The 13,821-nt window shown below is 35.5% G+C and overlaps 1 protein-coding gene across 1 annotated transcript in view; it reads left to right on the forward strand.

Annotated features, from left to right (window-relative positions):
• Positions 1-13,821, forward strand: part of ALG13 (ALG13 UDP-N-acetylglucosaminyltransferase subunit) — a 71,088-nt gene that overhangs the window by 10,560 nt on the left and 46,707 nt on the right. Inside the window, 7 exon segments of the mRNA XM_061137076.1 lie at positions 9,599-9,624; positions 9,627-9,736; positions 9,738-9,808; positions 9,810-9,957; positions 10,471-10,554; positions 12,595-12,645; positions 13,393-13,439. Coding sequence (XP_060993059.1) covers positions 9,599-9,624; positions 9,627-9,736; positions 9,738-9,808; positions 9,810-9,957; positions 10,471-10,554; positions 12,595-12,645; positions 13,393-13,439 — 537 coding nt within the window.

A 13,821-nucleotide genomic window follows, 5' to 3' on the forward strand; every position in this document is an offset into this window, starting at 1 on the left:
GTAATTTACTCATTTACTGTCAAGTGTGCTTCTAAGGTATTTGCTGAACTGATAGTCACTGTTGGAATGTCTGTGAGAGGCCATATATTGCATCTTTTTCTGTTCATTTCCTCTTTTTTCCAGAATATACTGATTGTTTCTCTACTACTGTATGAAGAGAGTAGATAATACACCTACTCCCCAAATTTAGGAGTGAAGAACATTCCTATGTTTTATCCTAAGTAGTTTTCTGAATTTCAGTTTTTCCATTTGTAAATTAGTAAAACTAGTTTCCCTCATAGGTGACTTCTAAGACATGTGTGGCATGTTTGAAAATAAAAAAAATGTTGAAATAATACATTTCTCTTGGTTAGAGTTTTTGTTTTAAGAAGTAAGAGTATAGGCTTAGAGATACTTCCCTAGAATTCAGTCCTAAGTAATAAAGCAAATTCTTCCTTGAATTTCATATTTAAATTCATATTCAGTTTCTAGCTGGGGTTGTGGTTAGAGAATTCAAGTTTACTTAGAGGAGTAAGGGAATGAGTCTCTTCAGTATATCAAAACAAAAGAATGTTCTGGTATTTATTCTCCCTTCCTTTAATCCCCTGTCTGTCTGTAGACTGGACACCGCAAGTAGCTTAAAAAACAAGAAAAAACAACCTTCAGTATTTGTGTGTCAATATATTTTTAAACAGTACTATTTTTCTTTTTTTCTAATCTGTACTAGAATGCTTCGGGTAGAACTAGGGAAGAGAGGAAATGAAAGCAAGTGGCTCCTGATAATGTTTGTTCTGTTTTGCATATCTGAACAAGAATAACTGCTCTGAGAAGTCAGGTATTTTTCTTTATTGCCTCCGTCCTAAAACTTTGAGGAGTTGGTATAGGGCCTTATGGCCAGATTTTGTTTTAGAACCATTGTATTTCTTTTCTTCACTAATCTTGCCTTGTTAATTCTGTTTAAATGTTCACTATGAAAAGAAGTGACAGGTTCTAGTTTCAGGGTGCTGTTAAAAATGTTTTTTAAAAAGTTTACCATTATATTTTTCAGTAATGAAAGACCATAACAAGTTTCTGTAGAATTGCAGAGCAATTTTCCCCATTGGCCCCATGTTATTTCATACTGAAAAATGACTGAAGTAAATGATTTATCAGTTTTTTAAAAAAAATGCTAATTGCCTTTTCAGCAGGCTGTCACATGTTGTTATATACATATATCTATGATTAATTTTTTCAGTTTTGTTGACTTATAATTGACATGTAACGTTAAGTTGTATAACTTAATGATTTGACATGTATATATAGTGAAAAATAAGGGCTTCCCTGGTGGCTCAGCTGGTAAAGAATCTGCCTGCAGTGCAGGAGACCTGGGTTCAATCCCTGGGTTGGGAAGATCCCCTGGAGAAGGGAATGATTACCCACTCCTGTATTGTGGCCTGGAGAATTCCGTGGACTGTGTAAGTTCATGGGGTCACAAAGAGTCAGACATGATTGAGTGACTTTCACTTTCATAGCAAAAAATGATTACCACAATAAGTTTAGTTAACATCCCTCACCACACATAGATACGAATTTTGTTATGTTTAAAAATCCAAGTCTGTTTATTTCATTTGGCAAGGTAAGATTTATTATTTATTTTTATGTGGGCCATTCAGTCCCACAATTTGCCAGGATAATATGTTAATCCCCCTACAAGCGATGGTTAATGTTGATCACAAATTTGATTATCTAAAGAGAGGGCACATCTGTTACCCACTTTTGACTCACAGAGAATCACACTTCCTTAGACCTGAAAGAGAGCTTAGAGATCATATAGCCTGTCAATTTTATTTTACAGTTAAGGAAACCAATGCAGACAGATTGAAATGGCATAACAAAGTTCATAATCTTTTCATGATACCGTATTGTCTCTTAGAAATTAAAATAATTACTCAAAAGCATTTTTATACATTTACAACTATACCATATATGTCACAGACAGTGTATGCTTTTAAAAAAAATCCAGGCATATTTAATATACTCATAGAAACATGAAGGAGTGTTACCTTAGAATTAAAACTATTAGTATTTATATTCTTCATAGTATAGAGAATTTCCCTATTTCATCAGTGAAAGAAGGAATAGACAATTCCAGTTAAAGCAACAAAGCCCTTTTTCAGGTTGAATTATGGTATGAAAAGTAGTTGTAAAAGCACATCAGTTTTATGACAGGTCAAATGATTTGTTAATTATGTTTATTTTCTTCAATTTATTTTAATCTATACCCGTACAGTGCTTAAGAGGTCTTTTAGGCAATTGTTTTTCTTCCTATTTTCAATGTCAAAGGGAAGAGATGCATTAAGGTTTGGGAAAGCGCCTCTGAGAAGCTATATTTGAATTATGGCTTGATTTTCAGTAGAATTTAGGTGAAATTGTTCTGTTTCTTACCTATTTTTTTTTTTTGGACCAAAGAAGAATTTCTTAGTGAACCTTTTTATTTGACATATAGCAGTTAATAGGGGGCTTCCCTGATGGCTCAGTGGTAAAGAATCCGCCTGCCAATGCAGGAGACACAGATTTGGTCTCTGGGTTGGGGAGATTCCCTTGAGGGGGAAATGGCAACCCACTCCAGTATTCTTGCCTGGGAAATCCCATGGACAGAGGAACCTAATGGTCCATGGGGTTGCAAAAGAGTTGGAGATGACTTAGCAACCAAACAACAACAGCAAAAAATACTTATTAAGCAGTTATGTAAGCACTTGACATGCAGTATCTAATGTAATTATTCCAATAACCTTAGATTTAGATCACGGAAGAATTCCTGGAGTAACATTCCTCAGACTTTGAAAATTTGAAAGCATTAGCTATAGTGCACTAAAAGCCATTAGTAACTTGAATGCTAAAGTTGCCTGTTTAACTTTGAAACTGAAAGTCACTCAGTCGTGTCCAATTCTTTGTGACCCCATGGACATTACAGTCCATGGAATTCTCCAGGCCAGAATACTGGAATGGGTAACCTTTCCCTTCTCCAGGGGATCTTCCCAACCCAGGGATCGAACCCAGGTCTCCCACATTGAAGGTGGATTAACTTTGACTTGGCCTTTTATTTCCCCTTATGGGAAAGACCAGGTCAAAGTTAAGCAGGTAACTTTGGCGTTCCTTGGAGCCTTTAATTTTGCTAATGGGCATACAGGGTTATAGTATAGGGCCTTGAAACTCTCTTCTCAGCAACACTTATTAATAACTGGTGGAACACCTTGTTCTAGAGCACTGGTTCCCAAAGTGTGGTCCTGGGCTGGTAGCATCAGCACCACCTCAGAACTGCTTGTTTAGTTGCTAAGTTGTGTGCAACTCTTTGTGACCCCGTGGACTATAGCTCATGAGGCTCCTCTGGGAAATCAGGCAAGAATACTGGAGTGGGTTGCCATTTCCTACTCCAGGGGATCTTTTGGACCCAGGGACGAAACCACATTTCCTGCATTGGCAGGAAGATTATCACTGAGCCACCAGGGAAGCCATTAGAAATGCAAATTCTTGGGACCCACCCCAGCCCTGGCTGAATCAGAATTTCTGGGCATGGGGCAATCTTTTTCCAAGCCCTTCCCTTGAGAACCACTGTTCTAGAAGTTTGCAGTATTGGGAGTAGTTTGCTGTGGAAGAATAGTCAGCCAATTGGGATTTCAAGTGCAATAGATGTTTCAAAGGACAGTATATTACTATGAAATTGCTTTCTATTATATACAGGAGGAATTTTAGTAATGTCCTACAGGTATTTTTTAAAAAGTCCTATTGTACTAATTTGGGGAACATAACTTGTAGTTACCCATTTCTGAGTCTTAGTTTATATCTTCTTTAGAATGCAGTCCTTCTATAGTAATTGCAAAAATCAGGAGACAATATATAGTTCCAGTCCTAGTACTATTGCCAATTGGATGTGAAAACATGAACAAGTCTTATAATTATTTGAAACTTATTTCTTCATCTGTAAAACAAGAGGTCCCTTTTAGCTGTAACATTCTGCGTATCATTTTCCCAGTTTATTATGCTGTTCTGTTTCTTGCTCACTTTATTGAATTAATTTATTATTTCCTAAGATAATACATGTAAATATATAAGATATTAACTAGTTCTACAAGGCATATAACAAGAGACAGCAGTTCTGTGTCCCATTCCTCCTCATCTCTGATCCTCCTTCCTGTAGGTAAACATATGTTTTGTAAGTGATGCTTTCTAACTTGTTTTTGTAATTTAAATATCATCTATAGACTTCCTACTGTGGAAGAGAGGCCTTATCTCCTTCCTCACTTTCTTCCATTTTAGGAAGTCTGTTGTTGTTTAGTTGCTAAGTCCTGTGCTCATCTGTCCATGGGATTTTCCAGGCAAGAATACTGGAGTGGGTTGCCATCTTCTTCTTCAGGGGATCTTCTGACTCATGGATTGAACCCGCATCTCCTGCATTGGCAGGTGGATTCTTTACCACTGAACTACCTGGTAAGCCCCAGGAAGTCTATAGGTGATACTTAAATTTAAAAAACAAAAAAAAATTTAGTTTACCAATTATGGTGAGATCTGTTTTCAGCATTGACATTATTATGATTTCTTTAGTAAATATTCACATATGAGCCATGTTGTGTTGATTGATTACCTTTCTATAAAACTACTTCATTTTTGTTTTTTTCATTTGCTTAGTTTTCTATAGAACTATTTTCAAGCTCTCCAGCCAAGGAGGTCATCTTTCCTAGTGTGTTTAAACATGCTAGGTTATCTGTAACTTATTATTATTTATTTTTTAATATGTCTGTGATATAGTTTTATTTTACCTCAGCTGGTGGTTCTCTGTCTAGTCCTGCTTAAAAGTCTGTCCTCCTGGAATTTCCCCTGCATCCTTACCTTAAAATTCCTTTCGCTTCTCTTTTGGAATCTTCTCTCTCTAAGATTCCATGCACCCCACCCCTTTTTTGTGGTTTAACTTATTAATTTTGGTTTCAGATGTCCTCCACTAGCTTTCTGATAAAGGATGGCACATTGTTTAATCTTTCAAGTTTGAAAATGCCTTCTTCTAGTCTCCCCATCTGATTGACAGTTTGGTATAGAATTCAAGGTTGGAAATAATTTCCCCTCAAATATTGAACTTCATTGTTTAATGAAGTTCTAGCTTCTAATTCTTCTGTTGAGAATTTATTTATGTGTGATCTTTTGTATAAGATCTGTTTTTCCTCTCAGAAAGCTTTAGAATCTTTATTCCCTGACTTTAGAAATGTTATTACATGCATTGCAGATCATCTTTTTTGCTTTCATTGTTCTGACTACTTCATGGACTCTTTCAGTTTAAATATAGACAGTCATATACTGCAGTGGTAGAATTTTCCTTACGTCGTTATCATTATTTCTTCCCCTGCACTTTCTTCATCTCATTTTGGAACTCCTGTTCGTTGGATATTGGCTTTCCTAAATTGATCCTCTAATTTCCTTGTTTTTATGTCTACAACCTTGTCTGTTTTGTGAGCTCCTCGACTGTGAATTCTATTCCTTCTACTGCTTTTGTTTTAGTAATTTTTACATTTAAATATAGAATTAGCATTTTCATGTATAGTTTTATACATTTTTAAAAATGCATAATGTAAGATACAGAACTCTTCCACTCCATCTTTAAATCCCCTCCTGTCATCCCTTTATAGTCAACCCTTTCCTGCAGTCCTAATTACTGGCAGCAGCTGATCTGTTTTCCCTTTCTATAGTTTTGTCTTTTTCAGTATGTCATATAAATGCAGTCATACAGTATGTAACCCTTTGAAGCTCTCTTCATTGGCTTAGCACAGTGTGTTTGGAATTCACCCATGTTCTTGTATGTATTCATAATTAATTATTCTTTATTGTTGAGGAATATTCTGTTTTATGGATATACCACAGTTTTTCCATTCACCAGTTGAAGGATGTTTGGATTGTTTCCAGCTTGGGAGGAATCGTGATTATTAATAAAGCTGCTATAAATATTCATGTGTAGGTTTTTGTGTGAACTTAAGTTTTCATTTCTCTTGGATATTTACCCAGAAGTGGGGTTGTTGGGTCATATGACAACTCTGTTTTATTTTACAAGAATCTGCTAAACTATTTTTCCAGAGTGGATGTACTGTTTTATATTCCTACCAGCAACATATGAGAGTTCAAGTTGTTCTTCATCTTTGTCAATACTTGGTATTGTCATTTAAAAAAATGTTTTGGTCATTCTATGATGTATGTAGTAGTATCTCATTAAAGATAAACACATGACCAATAGGTACATGAAGAGATGATCAACATTATTAGCCATCAGGGGAATGCAAAAAAAAAAAAGCAAAACACAAAGAAGATACCATTTCATACCTACATGGGATGGCTATAATCCAAGAGATGGACAGTAATGTGATTTGGGAACTCTCATATGCTACTGATGAGAATGACAGTAGCGCAGCTGAAGCAATTCCATTCCTAGGTATTACCCAAGAGAATAGAAATGTCCAGACAAAAACTTGCACATGAATGTTTATAACAGCATCAGTCATTTGATTGTCAAAAAGTGGAAACTGCCCACATAGCTGTCAACTGATGAATGGATAAATAAAATCTACCTTAACTATACAAAGGATTGAAATACTGATACATAGGTGCTCCTTGAAAACATCGTGCTAAGTGAAAGAAGTCAGTTCTACAGGACTGTATATTATATACCATTTGTTTGAAGTGTTCAGAATAGGCAAATACATAGAGATGGAGAATAAATCAGTGGTTCCCTGGAGTTGGTGGGGATAGGAGAATTGGAGGCTGATGGTTTTGAGATATGGGGTTTCATTTTGGGGGTAATGTTCTAAAATTGATTGTGGTGATGGATGTATAACTGTAAATATACCAAGAAATCATTGAAATGTACCTTGTGAGTAAATTGTATAGTATGTGAACTATGTTATAAAGCTATTTAAAAATCACCAGAGTTTAAAGTATACAATTTAGTAATTTTTAGTGAATATGCAGAGTTGTGCAGACATCACCACAAAATAGTTTTATAACATTTTTATCCATCAAAAAGATCCTTTGTGCCTGTTTGCATTTAATACTTATTCCCATCCTAACTGCAGGCAACCACTAGCCTGCTTTCTTTCTCTTTAGACGTGGTATATTTCATATGGATGGAATCATATCTTTTGGAATCATGCCCCTTTTGCATCTGGCTTCTTTTGCTTAAGATCCAGTTTCTCCGCAACCATGCTACCACTTGTTATTGTCTGTATTATTTATCATAGCCACCCTAGTAGGTGTGTAGTGACGTCTTATTGTGGTTTTAATTTGCATTTTCCTAATGACTAATGATGTTAAACATCTTCTTATGTGCTATAATTAGCCATTCCTGTATCTTTGGTGATGTATGTAGTCAAATTTTTGCCCATTTTAAAATTGTTTAGTTGTTTTCTTGTTGACTTTTGAGTTCTTTTATATATTTTTGGTACAAAGCTTTTTTGTCAGGTGATATACAGATATATTCTTCCAGTCTGTGGCTAGTGTTTTCACTTTCCTAACAGTGTCATTTGCAGAGCAAAAGTTCTTAATTTTGGTAAAGTCCAATTAATCAGTTTTTCTTTTATTATATTATACCTAAGTTCTCTTTTACTAACTCAAGGTCTTGACGATTTTCTCCTATGCTTGCTTCTAAAAGTTTTGAAGTTTTGTTCTATATTTCGATCTTTGATCCATTTTGAGTTATTATAGAAGATATGAGGTATAGGTTGAGGATCATTTTTTTTCTTTTGCATATGGCTGTCAAGTGTTTCTTCCAGCACTGTTTGATAAAATCGTGATTTTTTTCTGTATTGAGCTGCTCTTGCAACTTCGTAAAAAATCATATTTGTATGGCTCTCTTTCTGTGTGTTTTCTCTGTGTGTTTACATTTACTTTCTTCTATCTTTGTCTTCCTGCCTTTAATATTTCTTCTGTTCCCACTCTTTCTCCTCTTTTCTGATTCTCTCTCCCATTTTCCCTTTTTCTGTCCCCTTGTTCAAAATGAAATGTATGGGTTAATATTTTTAATTTAAAGGACTTCATATTTACTATATGAAGAATGTCTATTTTCTCTACAAGTAAGAAATGCCAAAAATGAAATAACTTTTTCACTGTAACTCAGTTTTTCTCAGTGAATTTGGGGTCTTAAAGAAAGATGGTGATTCCTCTTCCCAAACCATGTTTGCATCAGTGTTTTGATTTCTTTAAAAAAGAAATTAGTCAAGGTAATTTCAAATTGGCATGTTAAAGAAGGTAAAGGTTTTATTTTTTCTACCATGCTTTTATTTCACTCCTAAACTGTGAAATTGATTACTGATGCTTTTCCTATAGGGGGCAGTGGTCATTACTACTGGAGCCACAGATAACAGAAAAACAATTTTGAAAGCAGCTTAATTTTAACAGCTTCTCCAAAACCAGCTTTAGATCTATTTATTTTTTAAAAACACTTAGAAAAAGTAAGGACGAAATTGGATTTTGGCATTTAATTAATACTTGACAGTGGAATCAGGTAATGTGAGTGACCAGTTGTTTTTGAGGCTTACAGAGAATGGTCATATTTACTTTGGTTTTCTCAGAATTCAGAGCAGTCTTTCCAGAAAAGTGCCCTAAACATTGAATCATGCCTCTAGTGCTGTGCCACAGAATTTTAAATGTAGCCCATTAGAAAGTTTGTGGGTAAGATATTTTTCATTACACTAAATTTTACATTTTAATTGTTGGCATTTTCAGAGAAACGCCCTTTTTTGCAATTTCTCTGTTAATGTTATATGATAGTCTGGAGACATTAGTCAAGAACGTGTCAGTGTTTCCTAGTATAACTAATGGGTTTAATTTCTGTCATCGTGAAAGTGACAGTCACTCGGTCGTGTCTGACTCTTTGCGACTCCATGGACTATACAGTCCATGGAATTCTCCAGGCCAGAATACTGGAGTGGGTAGCCTTTCCCTTTTCCAGGGGATCTTCCCAGCCCAGGGATTGAACTCAGGTCTCCTGCATTGCAGGCAGATTCTTTACCAGCTGAGCCAACAGGGAAGCCCATTCTATGATCCTAGCAGAGGGTTATTATCTAGGAGAATTAAATGAGATTATTTAAATCTCATAGCTGGAATAGCCAGATAACTGCTTTGGCAGTTTACTTGAATTGTGACCTCTACCACTTTAGATTAAGGGAGTCCCCCACCCCACCCCCATTTTCTTTGTTTTTTAAGATAGTAAAAAAGCTTACTTAGTTAATTGTGTTCAGATTTTTTTCCCCCTCTCATCTCCATGAAACTGTGAAGGGAGCAGCGAACTTGGGCAGAGACTGAAAATTCTGGCAGAGGTCTTAAAGCAGTGTCATGTGGGCTGGGCTGCATCGTACACACCTGAGCCTTATTGCAGTTCCTTTGCAACCTCGTGCAGCAGTTGCCTTGAGTTAAGCTGCAAACTCAGGTTCCTTTTGGTCAGAAAGCTCAGCTGCTTGTGCATATTTCTCTCAACCTTTGGCTGGTTGGGTTAATCCCACCCTTCCCCAACTGGATAGCTCTGCAAGTTCCTGCTCCTTCTCATGTTTCCTTCTCAAATCAAGTTCTTTGTTTGTAGGAGCATCGGCTCTTCCTCTTCTTTTCACAGGGTCCTGACTTACCCTGGGCAAGCCAGCCCTTTGCTTCTGCTCGTGAGAAGTGCCAAGATTCTGCAGCGCTGACTCCAACTGCCTTCTCATGCCTTTCCGGATACCTGGATAAGCAAGCCCTTGTCACTGCTACCTATTCCTTCCTGTGCTCTGCTTTTTCCTTCTTGCCACACGTGTGTTCCCTTCTCCCCCTGCCCACCTCTATCCCCTGTACACAATGCATAAAGGATGGAAAAAGTACTGCGGCCAGAAGTCTCTGAATGAGGCATCAATGGATGAATATTTAGGCAGCTTAGGGCTGTTTCGAAAGCTGACTGCCAAGGATGCCTCTTGCCTCTTTCGTGCTATTTCGGAGCAGGTAAAAGGAAAACAAATGCACCTTTCCCATGCTAAGTTTTCAGAGCACTGTAGCTGAAAGAACTATAACCCACCAAAACAAAATTCCCTTCTCTTTTTCGTATTTAAAACATTACATTCTCTCTGGTACTTACTAGCTTGGTGTGTGCCTTTGTTGTCTTTTCTAAATGCCACTTTGGAATGTAAGAGATAACATAATGGGGTTAAAAAATCTTTGAAATGTATTTTGTTCCTTTATAAGCAACCCTGTCTTCCTCTAAATTTTATACCTAAGGAAAGATTTATAGATGGTGCCCATAAGTAGTAGAAGGGGGGAACATGACAGAATCATACCTCCTCAGTATCACTAAAGATGACAAAAACAGATTTTAGTAAGATCAGGACTTAATTTCCGAATTTCCTACATATGTTCTGAATGGAGGGGGAGGCTTGAGTGTCTAGTTCATAGTCTTAAGTTAGAAGCTTCTATTTCAAATGACTGATGACAGTGAGCTGGTCTTTCTCTTCTTTTTAGTTGTTTTGCAGCCAGGTTCATCACTTGGAAATCAGGAAGGCTTGTGTCTCATATATGAGAGAAAATCAACAAACTTTTGAATCTGTAAGTAGAATATATAACCAAGGAAGAGTTGTTTGTAGAATATTCAGCAGATAGGAAATGGATTTTGAGCACCTATGTATGAATATTGTATCCTGCGGTCTCTTCTCAGTAGCAAATATTTAATTTTCAGTTGGCTTCTTTTCCCCTGGGTAGCATACTTCTGGATCTCCTCCCAGAACTAGATTGTTTTGTACTCTAAAAATTATGAAAGCTAATCTTTATCCTTCCCACCATTTATCCCCCTCATACCCCAACAGTTACATTTTGACCATGTTATCCATTATCACAGTTTTCTTAAACAAGTAATCATAGTTCACAAAAGGTTTGGCTATGTTAATATTTTTAAACATGCATTTTAAAATTTGTACAAATGAGAACCTTTTCTGTTCTTAATTCTGTGCTTGATGATCATCAGTCAACTTGATGAATCATGTAAAACTTATCTATAAGGAAACAAATTAGTCCTAAACATGTCTTTTCATGTGACAAACAGGTAATTGGAGCTCTTCCACTAATTGATTGACTTTAAAACAACTTCTAGAACACATCTTTGTTGAAGTATAAGTTGGAGTATAAGTTGAAGTCTTGTTAACAAAATGAGGTTTTATAAAGGTCTGATTTGAAGTGTGCCTTTTCCTGTGACTGTTACTTTTGTTGTTTTTTTTTTTTTTAATACACTCCTAGCCATTCCAGTGCTCTTTGTACTCCTGATTATACTATGGATATTTGCCTGCTGTTCGAGGTTTACTCTTAATTTTCTCAATAGGTTTCAGTGAGTTGTAAAACTATATGAAGCCTTCTTGATTTTGAAGCGTTTTACTTTGAAGTTAATTAGTCTTCACCACACCTGGGGAAAGGGTTATTTGTGAAATTACTTCAAATGCAAGACCATGGTGTAAAGCAGTGCATCTCAAGTATTTTTGTGCATACCAATCACCTGGGAATCTTGTTAAAAAACAAATTCTGATTCAGTAAATCTGACCTGGGGCCCAAGATTTCTGCAGTTAACAAATTCCTGAATGATGCTTCTATTGTTCATGGACCACGTTTTGAGTAACAAAGATGTGGGTAAAATTTTAAAACCATTTGGATGAATCTCAGATTAATTAGGCAGAGCAAAAGAAGCCAGACCTTCCAAAAAGTACATGCTGTATGATTTCCTTTATATAAAACTCTAGAAAATACAAACTACAAACCAGTCTATAGAAAAACAGCATATCGATCATTGGTTGCTTGGGGATCAGTGAAGTTAGAGGTGCACAAGGAAACTTATGGGGATGATGGACATACTCACTATCACTACTGTCATGATGGTTTCATGGGTGCATACGTATGTCAACTTAATTGTGTCATTTAAATATGTATGGTTTATTGTATGTCAGTTATACCTCAAAACTTTAAAAAGGTGGTTGAGAAAAATTGAAATGATTTTTTAAGTCTAGTGATACACATGATTGGAACTAGATGTATATTATCTTATATTCCCTGAGATTAATTTTTATTGAGGTATATTTTACATCTAATAAAATTCATCTTTTTATGTTTTAGTGTTTTAAGTTTTGGCAATAATATACAGTCATACAGCTGCCACTGCAGTCAAGATATAAAAATATTTCCATCTAAAAGTTCATTTTTGCTCTTTTTGAAACTAACGAAGTTCCCTTTAAAGTTCCTCAGTTTAAGTTTGTAAATGAATGTCTGCTGTCAAATTTTAAATACTTATTATGCTTCCTTGATTTATGCAAATTGTTATTTAAGTTGGCATTTCAAAAGAAACTCAAAGGCATACCATTTGATGAAATGCACTGATAATGTGGATAAGCCAGGACATTTTCTAAGATACTTTTAATAATAGTCCAGCTTTTCTCCATTCAACTTTTGTGTATGTGCAAATCTTCTTGATGTGCTGTACAAAGTAGTCATTTAATATCATAATTGTTCAGCTGAACAAAAACTCACTGGAGGATTATATTGCAGAATATACTCAGATTTCAGTAATGCTATGTATTTGGTTAAGTCAAGTTTGTTTTATTTTTGAAGTATGTGGAGGGATCTTTTGAGAAATACCTGGAACGGTTGGGAGATCCCAAGGTAAGATCAAATATGGGGGTTTAATCTTTTCAGAGTATTTGGAATAGTAGCCTAAATATCATTCAGCTGTGTCACTTGAACTAGACCCAATCTATTTTCTTAAGTAGCCAGCTGTGTTGAGTCAGATACTTCTTGCAAAACTTTAGAGGCTGGCGATTGACCTGTTGTTTTGTGTTGAATATTGAAAATTGTGTGCTAACAATTTTATCATCCATAGACTAGCGAAATTACACACTACTCGGACACAGGACTGACCTAAACCTTTTCACTTTAATGTGGGAGGGGGGTGGTAATGAATGTTACTAGGAGGTCATTGTTTTTATTAAATAATTTCTCTGATTTTGTAGTTATCTTTCTTTTATGTGGGACTAAGATTCATAAACATATTTAATTAAAAATAATTTTATGTGATTAAATTGCATAGTTCTAGACTTAACACATTTACCAAATACCTTGTTAGCTTCTATTCTTACATTAATTGCATTTTTATTGTGCCTTTTAAATCTCCCATATTACTGTCCTTATTTAATAGCAAACTAAGATCTTTAAGTCAATTTTTTTTCAGAATAAATTTATGTTAATAAGTAACTATCACAGTATCCCAAGCTCAAAGCAAGTTATAGTGTGTTGTACAAATTCTTCAGCTAAAACAGTGTTAAGCGCCTAAAAAAATTGTTGAACTTGCAAAAACTTCTACCTTCTAGGTACAGAATGTTTTTAAAAACTTTATGTACTCTTTATATTTAGGAAAGTGCTGGCCAGCTGGAAATAAGAGCTCTTTCTCTAATTTATAAGTAAGTTGAATCTGTTTGTTGAGAGAGTGAGTGTGTATGTGTGTTAAGATTTCTAATTGAGTCCCTCAATAATTGAGAATATTTGAGGTTTGATATATTGATATGTAAAATGAAGCAGTCTTAAGCAAAGTCAGTGAGATAATTTGTGTCCATTCGAATGGGATGATAAAGGATTTTAAGAATTGCCCATATTATTCCTTTAGAAAATCAGAATACTCTAGAATTTTTGTATATTTAACTTTGTGCCTCTTGTGCATGCATGCTCTATGGGGCAATATCACTTCCAACAGGGTAGAAATTGTTTCCTGAGGACAAAAAATTACGTATCAATTGGTTTATAACTTCACTTTCACTTTTCACTTTCATGCATTGGAGAAAGAAA

Source organism: Dama dama, chromosome X (assembly GCF_033118175.1).
Source record: "Dama dama isolate Ldn47 chromosome X, ASM3311817v1, whole genome shotgun sequence".
Classification (NCBI taxonomy): domain Eukaryota; kingdom Metazoa; phylum Chordata; class Mammalia; order Artiodactyla; family Cervidae; genus Dama; species Dama dama.